The sequence below is a fragment of the Bufo bufo genome, chromosome 9, assembly GCF_905171765.1.
Source record: "Bufo bufo chromosome 9, aBufBuf1.1, whole genome shotgun sequence".
NCBI lineage: Eukaryota > Metazoa > Chordata > Amphibia > Anura > Bufonidae > Bufo > Bufo bufo.
Window position 1 is genome coordinate 35,008,976 of NC_053397.1, and position 17,500 is coordinate 35,026,475.

The 17,500-nt window shown below is 44.6% G+C and overlaps 1 protein-coding gene across 5 annotated transcripts in view; it reads right to left on the reverse strand.

The window, feature by feature from the left end:
• Window positions 1–16,061: 16,061 nt before the first annotated feature.
• LOC120978601 (sarcolemma associated protein) overlaps window positions 16,062–17,500 on the reverse strand; it is a 136,039-nt gene continuing 134,600 nt past the window's right edge. For all 5 annotated transcript variants that reach the window (XM_040406839.1, XM_040406838.1, XM_040406837.1 and 2 more), the window contains one exon: window positions 16,062–16,362. Coding sequence is in view for 1 of the 5 variants with exons in the window: in XM_040406838.1 (XP_040262772.1) it covers window positions 16,279–16,362 (84 nt within the window). In the remaining 4 variants the exon portion in view is untranslated. The remainder of the gene's footprint in view (window positions 16,363–17,500) is intronic.

A 17,500-nucleotide genomic window follows, 5' to 3' on the forward strand; every position in this document is an offset into this window, starting at 1 on the left:
AAATGCCAGATCCTGGTTGGCCAGGGAATCTAATCTATAGTGCTTAATGAATGTAGAGAAACTGGACCAGGTTGCGGCCTTGCAAATCTGCTCTACAGAAGCATCTGCTTTCTCTGCCCACGATGATGCGACTGCTCTGGTGGAGTGGGCTCTTAAGGGAAACGGACAAGGAAGTCCTTTTTGTGAGTAAGTCTCTCGAATCAAGTCTCTGATCCAGCGGGCTAGAGTTTGTTTCGAGGCCTTGTTGCCTCTGTTCTTTCCCCCAAAGGAAACAAAGAGGTTCTGTGATCTTCTCCACGGCTCCGTCCTTTGGAGGTAGGCGAGAATGGTTCTTCTTACGTCGAGGCAATGGAACCTTTCTTCTTTCGTATTCTTGGGGGAGGTACAAAAGGAGGGAAGAATTATTTCCTGCTCTCTGTGAAACGGTGATACCACTTTTGGCAAGAAAGATGGGTCTAATTTCAGAATGACTCTGTCATCCAGAATCCTCAAGAATGGTTCTCTGATGGAGAGGGCCTGAATCTCCCCAATTCTACGAGCTGTGGTAATAGCTAGTAAGAAAACAGCTTTAAGGGAAAGCATTTTATCTGATAATTGGTCAATAGGTTCAAAGGGGGGCCTACAAAGACTCTCTAGGACTACATTTAAGTCCCATGGGGGAACCGTCTGTCTAACAGTGGGTCTTAACCTGAAAATCGATTTAACAAACCTCCTAATCCACCTGTGGTCGGCCAGAGGGGTGTCAAGAAAATTACTCAAAGCCGAAATCTGGACCTTAAGGGTACTGGGCTTTAGGCCCAGGTCGAACCCTGCCTGTAAGAAGTCCAGAATGCAGCCTATAGATGGGACCGAGATTCCTGGATGAGTGTCTGCGAGCCATGATAAAAACTTTTTCCATATCTTTAAGTATATGGCAGAGGTTACCGGTTTTCGGCTCTGCTGCAAGGTTGAGATTACCTTATCCGAAAGGCCCTTACTTCTCAGGATCTGCCTTTCAGGATCCAGGCTGTTAGCATTAACTTCTCGAGATTCGGGTGTTCCAGGGGCCCCTGAACGAGAAGGTCCTTCCTTGCTGGAAGGGCTATTGGGTCTTCTAGGAGTAAGTCCGTCAAGAGCGGAAACCAGGCTCTCTTTGGCCAGGCTGGGGCTATCAGGATAAGGGTCGCTGAGCAAGCCTTTAGTTTTTTCAGGACCAGCGGAATTAAAGGAAACGGAGGAAAGGCATAAGCTAATTCCATGTCCCATTTGTGGGATAAGGCGTCTACCCCCCTCGGATTGTCTCTGGGGTTCAGGGAGAAGAATTGATCTACCTGGGTGTTCCTTCTGGAGGCAAATAGGTCTATCTGTGGGAACCCCCATTGATGGCATATTTGAAGGAAAACTTCCCGGTTTAGACACCATTCGCCTGCATCGAGACAGTGTCTGCTCAGAAAGTCTGCCGTGGAGTTCTCTGTCCCCTTTAAGTGGACCGCTGTCACCGAGAGGACTTTCCTCTCTGCCCAGTGAAATATTTTTCCGGATAACTCCAGAAGTAGAGGGTTCCTGGTACCCCCCTGACGCTTCAGGTAACATACGGTGGTTATGTTGTCTGACAGCACTCTGATGTGGTGGTCGGAGAGAATATATTCGGCTGATATTAGTGTCTTCCATACCGCCTTCAGCTCCCTGTAGTTTGATGATCTGCGGCTGTCCAGGGTGGACCATTTGCCCTGGAAGACATGTCCTTCCAGATGGGCCCCCCAACCCCACTGGCTTGCATCCGTGGTGATGATTATAGAAGGAGAGAGGTTCCAGGCAACCCCCTTCTTTAGGTTTCCGGGATTGGTCCACCAGGATAGAGAATCTAGACACCGCCTTGTAAGTGTTACCTTCGAGTCCAAGGACTGATGATCCCGGTCCCAAGCTGCCAGCACTGCGGACTGTAGGCCCCTGGAATGGAACTGGGCCCACGGGATCACTGAGATGCATGAAGTCATTAGGCCAAGGATCTTCATTGCCTCCCTTAAAGTATGACCCTTCTGTTTCTGGAAGGTCAAAATCTTTCTCCTTATCGTCTCCTGTTTGGATTCTGGAAGGAAGGAGAACTGACTTTCTGTGTCCAAGAGAACCCCTAAGAACTGTTTTTTGGTGTTTGGTACCAGGTCGGATTTGGGGTAATTTATCACCCAACCTAGATCCTTGAAGAGGGCTAAGGTCTGATGAATACTGCCCTCTAGATCTTGTTTTGTGTTGGCTATAAGAAGAAAATCGTCCAAATATGGAACAATCCTTATTTGCTGCTTTCTCAAATGCGCCACAATTTCCGTGATGACTTTTGTAAAGATTCGAGGGGCTGAAGAGATTCCAAAGGGGAGACACTGGAATTGATAATGAAGAACCGTCCCCTCCTGAATGACTGCAAACCTGAGATATTTCTGGTGTAGGGGGTGAATCGGGATGTGGTAATATGCATCCTTCAGGTCCAAGGTGCATAGAAGGTCTCCCTCTGAAATCAACGGAATTGCCGACTTTATGGATTCCATTTTGAATTTGTGATAGGTTAATGATTTGTTCAGGGACTTCAAATTGATAATTGTCCTGAAGGATCCGTCTGGTTTCTTTATTAGAAAGAGACTTGAGTAATGACCTAGAAATTTCAGATTTTCCGGAACCTGGACGATAGCATTTAATTTTAGTAGCTTCTGCACGTCCAGACCTAATTGATTCTGCTGACTCACTGAATGGACTTTTGTAACCAGGAATCTTTCCGGGGGAGGACCACGGAAATCTAATTTTACCCCTTCTCGGATGGTTTTTAGGATCCACTGGTTTTGGGTAATCCGAGTCCAGGATTCCCAAAATAAGCGGAGCCTGCCCCCTACTGGCCTGATGTCATTGCTTACTTGGGCCTGAGTTGGGATTGAAGAGGAACCCCCTACCTCTCCCTCCTTTAGGGTAGCTCCATCTACCTGTTTTACCTTTCCCTCTCTCTGAGGGTGTATACTGTTTGGAGGTCTTCCGAAAGGGCTGCACAGGCTTTTTTGCTTTTCCCTCCGGAAACCCTTTCTTTTTATCGGCTGCGCTTTCCAGAATGGAATCAAGGACCTGGCCGAAAAGGTATGTTCTGGTGAAGGGAATTGTGCATAATTTGTTTTTAGAGGCAATGTCTCCTGTCCAGGATTTGAGCCAGAGGGCCCGTCTTGCAGTATTCGTAAGAGCGTCGTTCCTGGCAGCGAAACGAATGGACTCTGCTGAGGCATCCGCCATGAAGGATGCAGCAAATTTTAATAAGGGTAAGGACTCAAGAATTTCCTCCCTGGAGGTTTTCATCTTGAGATGCTCCTCCAGTTGCTCCAGCCATAAGCACATAGCTCGAGCCACTGAGGTTGCTGAAATGTTAGCATTAATAGTGGCCGCTGAGGATTCCCAGGCCTTCTTCAGGAGTCCATCCATTTTCCGGTCCATGGGGTCTTTTAATTGTGAAGAATCCTCAAATGGAATAGATGTCTTCTTCACCACCTTGGCCACCTGGATGTCGACTTTTGGAATTTCATCCCAAAGTTTAGTCTCCTCTGGATTGAAGGCCAGTCTGCTCTTGAATTCCCTGGGAATATAGAGCTTTTTGTCACCTTCTTCCCATTCCTCTTTGATCAGATCTTGAAGGTAAGAATTCACCGGGAAAATCTTCCTTTTCCTGGCCCTTAATCCGCCGAACATCTCGTCCTGTATAGAACGTTTCGGCTCCTCCTCCTCCACTGCCATGGTCTGCCTTACTGCAGTAAGGAGCGAGTCCAGCTGATCCGAGGAAAACAGGTATTTCCTTGGCTCCTCTGACATCGAAGGGGGGATCTGATCCTCCCGATCGTCTGAAGGGTACCCGGTTTCTTCCTCTGAATCCGATACTAAGTGTACCCTGGTACGCTTGGACGGAGGGGAAGCGGGAACTGGAAGAGAAGGGGGCTGATTCATTCCGGCCGCCTGTACTTCCTCCCTGACGATGGTTCTCAGCTCTTCCAGGACGGATGGTTGTTCTTCCTTCAGGATCCTTGCTAAGCAATCCATGCAGAGGGCTTTTTTATACGACTCAGACAGCTTTTTTGTGCATGTCGCACACTTCTTAGCTTTTTTCTTGGTGTCTCCATGCGGTCTATGTCCCGCCTCTTTTTCCACCTTAATAGGGGGAGAAGGAGATATAAAAACCAGCCTAGGGGGAACTATACACCTGCCAGCCGGATACTACTTACATTACTCTGGACGAGGGGGTCAGCTACCGCATCTAGCTTGCTCACACCTTGGCCCTCCATGATGCAACCGCCACATAAGCATACATCATAGCATTTAAATAAGGTTCCTACCTTACAGGCCCTCCCCTCATCGCCGCCGGGACCGCCTCCTCTTCTGGGGGACTCTTCCATAGAAAAATCAACCCCACATGCGAGGCCCCAAACCGAGGCCTCCAGCATGTATGCGCGCCGCCATCTTGGACGCGTCACTTCCGGGTCATCAGGAAGAGACGCCGATCGCATCATCGAGGAGGGCGGAGCCGCTGCTGAGCGCAGAGCTCCGTCGGAGAAGCCGCTCAGCGTCCGGGTACCTGCGGCCTGCTCAGAAAAAAAGGTACCGGACAAGCTAGGGGACCCCTCCCAGAGGGGTGCTGGCTTTTAGGCCCCACGGAGGCTGAAGAGGAGAGGCAAGAGCCCCCCGACCAGCCTCGGCCTAGTGTTTTCTCCCTACATTAAGCAGGGATCCACTCACTGCTCCTATCCTTGTAGGGACAGGAAGAACACTGGTGGGAGGGTAGGGGAGGGGCCTTTTAACCTCTCACGCTTCCTGTCCCTACAGAGATCCAATAGGACATCCTCCAGTGGGTACTGTCATGGAGGGACGTCCTGGAAAATTTGATTTCCATTTTTAAATTTTTGTGTGATTTTGTTGTCAGCACATTCAACTATGTAAAGAACAAAGTATTTCAGAAGAATATTTCATTAATTCCCATCTAGGATGTGTTATTTTTGTGTTCCCTTTATTTTTTTGAGCAGTGTATATATACTGCTCAATTCGGAAACCCCTATAACTATCACCGTCTCATGTCTACAGTAAAGTGACAGCTTTCAGATGAACCATTTACCGGGTACTAAGGATCACCTAAGTGTTCCTCAGAAGTTTTACTGGGATTCACTGGAACTTGAAGATGTGTGGCACGGCCTAAGGCTAGGTCTACACAATGACATTTGTCGCGTGACAATATTTATAATGATAGTCTATGGTATCACACTGTGACATGAGACATGCTGTGACTGCGACACGACAATCGCAAAAAATCCATTTGAAATAGATTTTTCTGGCCTATATGGGGAAAATAAGTTGGCTTAGGGGCGATTCATAGGTCTGGAAAACACAGCGCGGCGGAAGCATCTCCTGGACCAACCACGGCTTCCGACCCAAACTGACTAGATGTATTCAGAATACAGTCAGTTCCTATCCGATCAGGGCTCCATTGTACTGTACTGACATGGATGATACGAGTACAGTACAATAGAGCCGTGATCAGATAGGAACTAAGTGTATAATAAGTCACTACGATGCAGTCAGGTCAGGGGAGCCACAGCCGGTCCAGGAGATGCAGCTGACGCACGGCTTGTGTTTCCCGGACTGAGCATGGTCATGTGAATCAGCCCTTAAAACTTAGACAGGCTATCTATATAGATCAGGAATCAGCAACCTCTGGCACTCCAGCTGTAATTGCAATTCCCCGTGTGATTCATTCACTTCTATGGGAGTTACAAGAGAACCTGAGCAAGTGTGCATGCTGGGAATTGTAGTTCCACAGCAGCTAGAGTGTCAGAGGTTGCCGACCTCTGCTATAGAGGCATCAGATTTATTGTGCAACCTGAGCCACTGTGATGATCCTGGCGCACTGACAGACTTCCTGTCTAGACGTAGTCCCCGTCATTGTAAATCTAGGCTACTGTCTACTCTGCCAACCTCTCGTCCAGCTCTTCTCCAGTATGGTGCACAGATGTCAAAAGATCATCATATTCCCATAATGATCCTCTTAAAAAAATAAATTAAAAAAAAACACACAAAAGAGAATATGTTGGGTTTGCATCTATTTTTTTAACATAAAAAATTATATATATACCTGTATATAAATATATATAATATATAACAAAGAGATTCCACGGCCCCCTACGTGGTGAAAGAAATGTGTCCTTTATTCACCCATGCTACAAAAGACACATTTCTTCTTTGTTGTATCCAGGTGATTTTGTTGCTATCCATATCTGCTGGCACACCATTTTGTGACACACACACACACCTTCTCTAGGGGTTATACGTTAAGTCAAGTTATGAACTCTTAGGTCACTGTCACACGTGCGGCAGAGTGATCCGGCAAGCAGTTCCGTCGCATGCACACGGACAGCATTTGTAGACTGATCCAGATGCGGATCCGTCTCACATATGCATTGCAAGAACCGACCCCTCTCTCCGTTTGTCATACGGACAAACAGATCCGTTTCGATTTTTTTTTTCATATTTTTACCGGTCTGCGCAGAAGGACGGATCCGGCATTGCGGTATTTTTAATACCGGATCAGGCACTAATACATTTCAATGAAAATTAATGTTGGATCCGGTATTTATGCTGGATGCGGTATTTACTCCGTCTAAAATGCCGTCCAGTGACTGAACTGAAGACATCCTGAACGGATTGCTCTCCATTCAGAATGCATGGGTAAAAAAACTAATCAGTTCTTTTCCAGTTTTGAGCCCCTAGGACGAAACTCCGTGCCGGAAAAGAAAACCGCTAGTGTGAAAGTACCCTTACACGTGTTATAGTAAGTGACAACAAACGGCAACTTTCAGGCAAATAAATCCAGCAGACTCCTCGTTATATGGAGTTAATAAAGCAGGGGGGAAAAAACATTCCAACACATGGGAAAAAATGCGTATAGCAGCACAACGAAAAATTAAAGTCTTATCTTGTGGTGGTGCCAACCGTGTTGGGAGCCAGTCAGAAGTTCCAACACATGACCATCAAAAATGGTTTTTTGCCAATAGCAACCAATAACAACACTGCCTTAATTTCCCCAAAACCGGAAAAGATGAGCGCTGATTGGTTGCTATGGGCAACATACCCATTTTCTATTAAGACAACTTATCTCCCCTCTACAGGATAAGGGCTCATTCACACAACCGTATGTATTTTGGAGTCCACAAAATACAGATCCGCAAAAAAACTACGGATGACGTCCATGTGCATTTGTATTCTGCGTAACAGAACAGCTGGCCCCTAATAGAACATTCCTATCCTTGTCTGTAATGCGGAAAATAATAGAACATGTTCAACCGCTAGGGACTCCTCTGATTAAAAGAATGGGGGTCCCGTGCTCCCAGTTTGAATAGAGCAGCAAATATGCCCCCGTTACTGCTGTTCTATTCCACTTTATGGAGATGCCGGCGGTAGCTGAATACAGGCGCTCGTCCATCTCTGGCAGCCCCATTGAACTGAATAGACTGGAAGTGCGCATGCATCATGGGCGCTCCATTCAAACGGGGGGAGCCTCAGCCTCTGTTCTCAGCCGCGCTGATCAGACTTCCCTCCAATCCTGTGGATAGGGGATAAGTTGTTTAAGGGTACCTGCACACAGGTGCGAGTCCACATGCAGGTCAGCACAAATTTCCGTGCATATCGGCACCAAAAGCCATGTGTTACTTGTTGGTGGAAATCTGAACCAAAAATCTCAAATATACCTGTATTTTTCGCCCTATGCCCACTAACCCTTCCCCAAAGTGGGAAAAAAATGTCAGTGCATCTTACGGGGAGAATTATGGAAGCACTCATTAGTACCTGAGGACCAGGGAGCGTCTGTACTGACGGCTTCCTGTTCCCCGACTGCTCGCCGTGCTGTGAGGACGTCGGAGCTCTGTGACCTCATGCTGTGCGTGTCGGGTCAGAAGAGAGCTGGATCCTAGGAGCGTCAGTGTCCGGAGCAGGAGAGGCAAGTAGTTATTTTTTTTTATTTGCTCCGAGGTATGGCGGTCTGATCTGAGGCCTGAGTAGGGGTGGAGGTGTCTTATTCATATTGGGGGTCATTTATATTTGGGTCTGAGCTGAGGTCTAATGAAATATATATTTTTCTTATTGTCTTCCTTTAACCCCCTGCGGGCGCCATAGCCACGGGGTTTCTGCTATTTTAAATAGCAGAGATTTGTGGGCACATGTATGCGATAAGCCATAAGGCTAAACACATACATTTTACCCTTCAGATGCCATGGTCAAATGTGACCACAGCATCTGATCAGTCCGGAAGCGGAAGTTGCGCGCTTCCGCTTCGGTAACAGCGTTCCCCGACTATGATCAGGGAACCCGTTACATGCCTGAAATAGACCGAAGCCTCAAGCAGGCTTCAGAGCTTATTTCAAGAATATACCAATACAGGCCACTAGGTGGCAGCATTGTATTGGTATAGTCCAAACCTAACCGTTCAAATCACCCCCCTTTCCTTAAAATAAAAATACTTAACCAATAAAAAAAAATAAACATCATGGGCATCGCCACGTGCGAAAATGCCCATACAATTAAAATATAACAATATTAATAGCATACGGCAAATGGCGTAAAGGGGGGGGGGGGGATATGAAAAAAAGCCAATTTGCAATTTTTTTACTACCCAATAATTTTTTTATAACAAGTGATCAAAAAGTTGCACAGATCGTCCCTGAGCCCTCACACAGCCCCGTACACATAACTACAGAAAAAAGTTATAGGGGGTCAGAATAGGGTTACATTTTATTTATTTTTTTCCTCAAAAGGTTATTTTTTTTTTTCAGTATTAAAACGCAAGAAAAATTATACAAGTGTGGTATCATTGTAACCGTACTGACCTGGAGAAGGAATATAACAGGTAAATTTTACCGTATAGTGTACAGTATTAAATAAAAACCTTTTTTAGAATAGTGTTTTTTCCCAATTCTACCCCATTTGGAATTTTTTTCCCTCACTCCCTACTACATGGTAATGCAACCATAAATGGTGCCAACAGAAAGTACAACTTGTCTCGCAAAAAGTAAGCACTCATAAGGCTATGGGAAAGGGGGGGGGGGGGGAGAAAAAAAAAAACAACAAAAAACACAAAAATGGAAAATCTCAGGGTCCTGAAGGGGTTGAAACCCAGGTGTATGTTATAGGCATCTTATAGGGCAAAAAATACAGTAATTGACATACTACAGTTTTCTGAAACCACATGGCAGGCCAATTTTCGCACGGAATGAAAAAGCAAAGAGCTATGAGACTTGTCTAACCTCATACTCTGATGGTACTCTATTACACTGTTTTTTTCTGCACTGAAATGAAAAAATTTGCGCAATCCTTAACGTGTGCAGGTTGCCTTCATGGGACAACCCTTTTAAGACCGCTTCGATAGACGGGGGCTTCTTCTTGCTTCTCTGGTATCTCTAGGACAGGGCATCAGCAACATTTCGCACTCCAGCTGTTGTGAAACTACAATTCCCAGCATGCACACTTGCATGGCTGCTCTCAAGACTCCTATAGAAGTGAATGGAGAATGTTGGGAGTTGTAGTTTCACAACAGCTGAGGTGTCAGAGGTTGCCGATGCTTGCTCTAGTATGACAACTAGGGCAATATTTTTTTTTTCGGGATATTGACCACAAGTTTTATTAATATTAAGGTCAACTCTCACATCTTTACACAAAGCCACACGTATAACAAATCCACATCCGCAAAATAAAATTCCCACATGGAAATTCCAGAGTAAAGTTATTTATTAAATCATGCACATCACAATTGTTAGTGCAAATAGTTTAATCTGTAATCTGTGCTCCAGAGATTCTATGGAACCTTTATATCTTTACAAAATAGATTTAAAACAATTATTTACTTAAAAAAATGTAATTTCTGAATTTTAGCATTTCAGAACAATATTTGCAATAACCTATATACAGGAGGTACCAGGTACCACTGGCATATGAGAGTGGTGGTCAGGGGTGGCTTGCGGTGGTGGACAGTTAATGAGAAAGGCGTGTTATGTGTGTGCCAAACACCCACGAGAAGAGACTGAAACGACGCGAGTCCCTGGACGTTGCGAGGATTATCCTATATATTCCTATGCTTTTGCTTGCGCACATCCAGTAGTACAGCACACGATAGATCTAGCAAACACAGAAAGGCTTCTGCGATACCACAACGCATATGGAGATGTAACCCCTAGCAACGAATAAACTTCCACATAGTTAAACTAGCACTGGAATCCTGAAAGCCGATTGGTTGCTATGGTTGCAGCACTACCCGCTGGGTGGTCATGACTGGCAACGCATGTGTTAATGTGGCACCATGCAGGCAAGTATGGACAATCACCAATGAATGGAAATTTAAATTATACTAGTATTTCCTAAAATGCCAAAAAAATTGGTTCATGTCTTTTGTATTTCTTCAAAAAAATAAAAAAAAATCCACCAATCTCATGCCATAGGAAAGCCACGTACCAGGGCATAGTAGACCAAGCCGTTAAAATAAAGGCTAGGAAACCTTTCATCCTCATAGTTCGCTCATACTATATACACAATGTGCAGCCATCCCAGCATTTACAAGATACGGTGTAGTGACGTGGTATGAGAATATGGAAGAAGGTGTCTGGGGAATGGAAGCTGCAGAACATCTCAACATTATCCATAATCATTTCAATGATCACTGTGGAATATGTACAGGACTTGTTTTTTATGTGTTACATACCAGGAAGAGGAGGGGGCATCAAGTCTGAAGACGTCCATAAGGAGATTTGTAGCAACAACAAAAAAAAAACATAGGATTTTGACAAAGTATTTTACATGATTGGGGCACATTTAGTGACGTGATCATGGAGAACACAATCTTTGGATATGGAGACTATGTGCAGAGATGATGAATTCATTAGGACCCTCCATGATGAATCCAATTCCACAGCTTTGATTAGATGATCAAAATTTAGTCCAGGTTTTCCATAAATCACAGAAGAATGAAGCATTTAGAGGTCAAGTGCTTGGTGGCTCCTCCAGATCTAAACATCAGCACAGGATCACGTGGCTCTTCCCTTCTACTCTACCAACAACATACAGTCAAGGTCAGGAATGACCACAAATCTGCCTTACCAAGCCAACATATATAGAAATGCTCCAAAACCTGTGGCTCTCCAGCTGTTGCAAAACTATAACTCCCAGCATGCCCCAACAGCCTGCTGACATCAGGGCATGAAGAGAGTTGTCGTTTTGGAACAGCTTGAAGAGCCACAGGTTGGAGTTCGATGCTGTAGACTGCAGCCATAGGAAAGACTACATGATTATCCCATATACACTAGATGGTATTCATGGCAGCTTTCCAATGGAAATCAATATAATCAGGATATCGCTGATCCTACACAGGGAGAATCTAAGTCTTAAAAGGTATGTCCACCATAGCAACCAATTTTGTTATAAGGCTAATGCAATAAAACAGGGATGCTTAACCAACTCCCAGCATGACCTAATAGCTGCAAGATGTTCAGGCATACTGGGAGTTGTAGTTTTGCAACAGCTGGAGGGCCGCAGGTTTGGCATCCCTGCAATAAAATAACAGATGAAGCAACTTTGCAAAGAAGCAACTAAAAAATTCCTACCGTTAGGTGGCTACAGCTTAAATGCACACCTATATGTCTCCATGGTTACAGACTACAAATGTAGTCTGATGCCCCCCCACCCCCCCAGGTACCATTCCTTCCATCTCTGCCTTACTTTTGCTAACCTACCCAATGAATGTTAGGGATCAGACAAAATGGGTTATGACTGCAAAAGGGTGTTTATAGATACACAGGTCTCCATAGGAGCTGTAAAAAAAATTATATTGATTGTTAATCATGACGACTTGCAGAGTAGCTTCATCTGTTTTCTTTAAATTATATTGAGAGCTTTTGTTGAAGGTACTTTGAGCTGAAAATCATATTTGTAATAGGACAGTTTGGCTTTTGCAGCCTGCATGTATTCCCATACATAGCAGGCTGCAGAATATTGCTCAAATATCTATCTATTGCTATCAAATCCAGATGGCTTGGTCTCACCACAGCTCTCTCCTCTCCTGAACAAGCTTTTAAGAGAATTTTAGAGTAACTTAGAGGTTCTCCGAGATATTTTTACTGATTACCTATCCTCCGAATAGGTCATTAGTATCTGATTAGTGGGGTTCCGACAGATGTTGGCCTTCCTGCAGCTTTCCCTAGGCCATGTGATGTCACATTCAATGATGTCACATGGCCTAGGAGCAGCTCAGCTCCATTGCAGTAAACGGGGCTGAGCTGCAATAACCAAGCACAGCCGCTATACAATGGACGGCGCTGTGCTTGGTGAGCAGAGAGAAGGCTGCAGCGCTACTGCAAGCGGCGGTGCCTTCTCAAACAGCTGATCGGCGGGGTTCCCAGGTGTTGGACCCCCACCGATCAGATACTGATGACCTATCCAGAGGACAGGTCATCAGTAAAAATCTCAGAAAACCCTTTTAAGTTGAGCATAAATTGACGCAGATCAAGTTCAGGAGAAAACGGAGAAGTTGGAGACCGAATAGTCACACAGTTAGGGCTCATTCACATGGCTGTATGAACGGGTGCAACACATGCAGGCTGCAAAAGCCAAACAGTCTATAAACCTATAACATGCAACTAAATACAAAACTTAAATGATCTGAGGTGTCCACAGCCTTTATAGGCATAAGACTAATAAAAGGAAAAGTTGCACAGGTGGACATACCCTTTAATTAACATCACTGACCCATTTCACCCAATAAGAACTTTATTTACAGAACTGGATGGTCATATTTTCTGTGAACCGTAAAGCATTTTTTTTTTTTTTTTAAGTTCATATTGAAACTTTAATAAACCTATATGAAAATCGAATTTTGGAAATGTCATTGATAGCAGATAATTAAAGGGACTGCTTTGTCCCAGAGACGGCACCGCTCAGGCCCATCTGCTGTTTAGCACTGCGCTTCAGCTCCATTCACTTCAATAGGGCAGAGATGCAAGACCAGCTACAACGGATGGGTAAAGGTGGCGTCCTTTCTGGGCATAAGCAGATCCCTTTTAAACTTTGTGCCTCCAAATGCTCTACCGTTGCAAGTGATATTTCCGTGCAAGAGCCTTATACATTATAGCTATTAATCCATCATCTATCAGGTCCCATTGAACCCGGATTAAAGGAATTTTACTGCATCTCCCTTCCACATTTCATACGCATTCACGAGGGGAAAAGAAAATGCAGTGCAGTCGATAAGGCTACCCAATAAAGAAGGACTAGGCAGCCTAAGGGACTCCATATCTCTATTGGTACCACTGTCAGGCAGCAGGAGGCTATGCATGCTCGAAAAGACCGAATACTGATGTTCTAAGCTTTGTAGCATCCAATCTGGGCAGCACGGAGATCAGGTCTATAAATCAGAGGTGCGGGGTAAAACATGAATTGGGGTGGGTTCAAATCAGATTAGTGATGTATGCTTAGCGTGTACTCAAGGAAAAGCTCCTGGTGTACATGCTAAGTGCTCTCATGGGGCTCCACCCTATGAGGGCCAAAAGAGTGTCCCTTTTTACCTCCACTGGGTTGCTATTTGCTATTCCAAAGAAAGGTATACAAAAAAAAAAAAAATCAAAAAATATATATTTTCTTTATACAATGGGACCATATGGACGAGGTGCCATACTGTATGCCTGTACAGTGGGATACATTGCAGCCTTCTGCGGGGGGTGGGGGCCATAGCATTATGTCAGCGGGCCCCGACCTGCATTGTACAGGTGAAACTAAAAAAATTTGAATAATCGTGCAAAGTTCATTTATTTCAGTAATGCAGCTTATAGGGTGAAACTAATATATGAGAGACTCATTACATGCAAAGCGAGGTGTTTCAAGCCTTTATTTGTTATAATTTGGATGATTATGGCTTACAGCTTAAGAAACCCCAAAGTCACAATTTTGAGGTCCCCTTTGCTCAGGGGGTATGGATTAATTAGCTGACTAGAGTGCGACACTTTGAGCCTAGAATATTGAACCTTTTCACAAAATTCTAATTTTAAGCTGCATTAATGCAATTCCTTTTAATCTGCATTACTGAAATAAATGGACTTTTGCACGATATTCAGATTTTTCGCCGGTATGAGTAATAGACCAGGGGTCAGGAGGAAGACCCTTGTTCCATGTATATTCCATAAACTTATATATAGGAATCGGCAGTTGTGGCTGCTAATGACAAGTCTTACAGTCACCCCTTAAGATATAAACTTAAAGATTGCTCCTATTCCTTATTGACCAGACTGAAATAGAATTGCAGACATCTCCGCTCCTTCCTCTCCTCTATACAGGACCGCACCCCAGGACATCTCTGTAGAAAACTATATTAACAAAAAAACAAAAACAATTTTTTTTGTTATACCCTAAGGGCCAGTTCACACTGAGTTTTTGGGCGCTGATTTTGGAGCGTTTCTGCCTCAAAATATGCTCCCAAAACAGCCTTGCATTCATTTCAATGGGAAGTAGCATTTTTTCCCCCCCCACATGTACAAAAAGAAGTGTGGAAACAGAAAGCATGCTCCATCTTGGGCCAGAATCAGCTCTGAATTTCCCACTGGAATGAATAGGAAGCTCAAAAAAACTGCTCCAAATAAGTCCATGAGTTATTTTTGTGCATTTTCCACACTTTTTTTGGGTGCAGATCTGCTTCAAAAACCTCAAGCAGAAAATTCAGCTTTGTAATGAAGAGAACAATCATTGGTTTAAATAAAAAAACAAAAACAAAAAAAACAGCATCAAAAACAAAAAATGAGTTTTTCCACGCTGAAAAAACACAATTCTGTGCTGATTTTTTAAGATCAGTTGTGTGAACTGGCCCTAAAAATATTTGCTGTTCGTTCCTTCCTAACACGAGATAATAAATAGTAATTTTTTTACCATTCTATACCCCAATAATCTGTAGTCACCCGTTTCCTCAAAGGTTTGTGCAGCCGGTACATCCTCCGGATACGTCATCGCTATCTGGTGGGGTGTCGGGAGTCAGACACGCAGCGATCAATCAGCTGTTTGAACAGGAGGCGGCGCTCCATGCAAGCGCTACTTCCTCTTGCAGCATTGGCGCAGTGTAATTACTCAAGTCCAAGTACCAGGCTGTTGTCATTAGGCTGCGCTGCCGAGACTTCCGATACAACGTGCAGTGTGATCCCGAAGAGGACGCAGTGCTCGCACGAGCGCCGCCTCCTCCTCAAACAGCTGATCGGCGGGGGTGACAGGAGTTGGACCCTCAACTATGAGATGTTGAGGACCTATCCTAAGGATAGGTCATCAATATGTACTGTCTGCACAACCCCTTTAAACAGAAAGTCCTCCAGTTCAGTCCAGACAACACGCAGTTTTGGCTCATTACATGAGAGGCCCCCCAGAAGAAATAATACGATACTGTATGTCAGGACTGGACAAATCTCCACGGAGCGAGCATTTTAGTTCTGGAGACGATGGGAGAGATTTAGCAAAACTGGCGCAAAGAGAAAAAAAAAACGCTTAGCTGTTGATAGCAACCAATCAGATTCCATCTTTAATATTTCATCGCTCCTTTGGAAAATTAACGGATCAATCTGATTGGTTGCTATGGGCAAATAAGCCAGTTTTCCTTTACATCAGTTTTGATAAATTTCCCCCTGTTCCCCCCCCCACCACCCATTCACCTGGAAAAAGGGGTACAAGAGTGGAATTATTTCCCATAGTGGTCCGCAGTTATAGATACTGAAGGTGTGACTGATGAATAGGATTAGAGGAGGGCTCATGAGCAGATAGCTTTGCGACGTCGGGGGGGAAAGCAGGCAAATTAGGTCCATCACTGCTATACTGGATGTGTAGGTGTTTCTTATGGCAAAAGAAAATAAAAGAAATACAGTCTAAATCTTTACAATAAGATTCTACAGTAAAACAGCCACAAACCCAAAACATCATAAATAATTTGGTACCAAGAAGCCCACTCGAGGCCATAACAGTATTTCCAATACCACCAAACTAGACTTAAAAATCACATGAAGGTCGCAGGCGAGGTGTTGCCTACTGTAGGATAAAGTCATGTGTTTATTCCCCTGTCGGACAAAATACATATATTACAGTTTAAAGCATTTGCCCTACTGCCGGTCTCTTTCAGAGATTTGTGAGTTTTTAAGAGGTAAAAAGGAAGAGTAAGGATCAGTTTTGTGTTCTCCAGACATGAGCGGTGTCGGCTGCAACGGAGGACGGTACATGGCTTGAAAAACGGTCTCATGGTGCGCCTCTGCCGGGGTACAGCATCACTGCGGTCACGGCCACCAACACCGCTATCCCGGTCACCCAAGGCCACTGTCTCTGTGGGAAGAGGACTGTGTTAATGATCTTACATGGGAAAGACATCTTAATGATCTGCTGCTTTATTAGGCATACATTGGTTTTATCCACAAAATGACGCACGGTCTCCTTTTATGAAGAGCCCCGGGGCTTGTTCTCGTCATCTTCCTAAAAATCTACAACTTACATAATAATGAACAAGAACCCAAACTGTAATAGAATGAATAAATTGTGTTGCACTGTCGAACATCTTCCGGTTCTGGGAGGGATTATGGGAATAAAAAAAACTGACAAAATACCTTCAACTCAAAGGTTATTTTTGCAAGACGGCTTTAATAAAAATGGAGCAAAGGCTATTAGGAGTGTCTTACTGGGTGCTGGGAAGTAAATGCGTTTTCAGAGGCTACTATTACCGGCTCCTATAGTCACCCAATGTGTCAGCAGTATGGCGGATACGTTAGTAAGAAGGACAAAGGGAGCAATGGGAAAAGTAAAGGAATCGGCAGGCGAAAATAATACAAAGCTCATCTTTTATCTTAAGGTTCTGTTCACACTAGTGTCATAATGACTTCCTTTTATAGTCTGCAGCTTTATTCTTACCACCGTTACAGTCAATAGTGTCTGTCTATATCCACTTGGATCCATCACAAAAGGTGAGATACCTTACCTGCCTCCCCGCTCAATCTCCTGCAGGCCCGCGATGCTCTGCTGAGCTCCACTGTTGTCAAAATCCAGGCCTGCGAAGCTACGCTGGGATCCAGTGATGTCAACATGCAGTTTGACATTGCTGCAGCCAATCACTGGCTGCGTCGGTGACCGGCTCCCTTTACATCATGACAAACGGTAACAACGCAAAGGGAGCTGGACATCGGCGCGGCAAGTGATAGGGTACGGCGATGTCAATCTGGATGTTGACATCGCTGGATTCCACCGTGGTATCGCAAGCCTGGATGAGAAGGAGCGGGAAGCAAGTCATCTTCCCTTTGGAGGTCCGGAAGACTGGGCAGGCAGTTGCAAAAAAGCCCCTCCCCCATACCATTTTTGCACAACCCCTTCAAGAGTGGATTTTTCTGCCACAGCTTTGGCTGCAACAAACCCGCTATAAAATCCATAAGAGATGCATGTGAATTGTGCCAAAGACTTCTCCGTCTGCAATGCA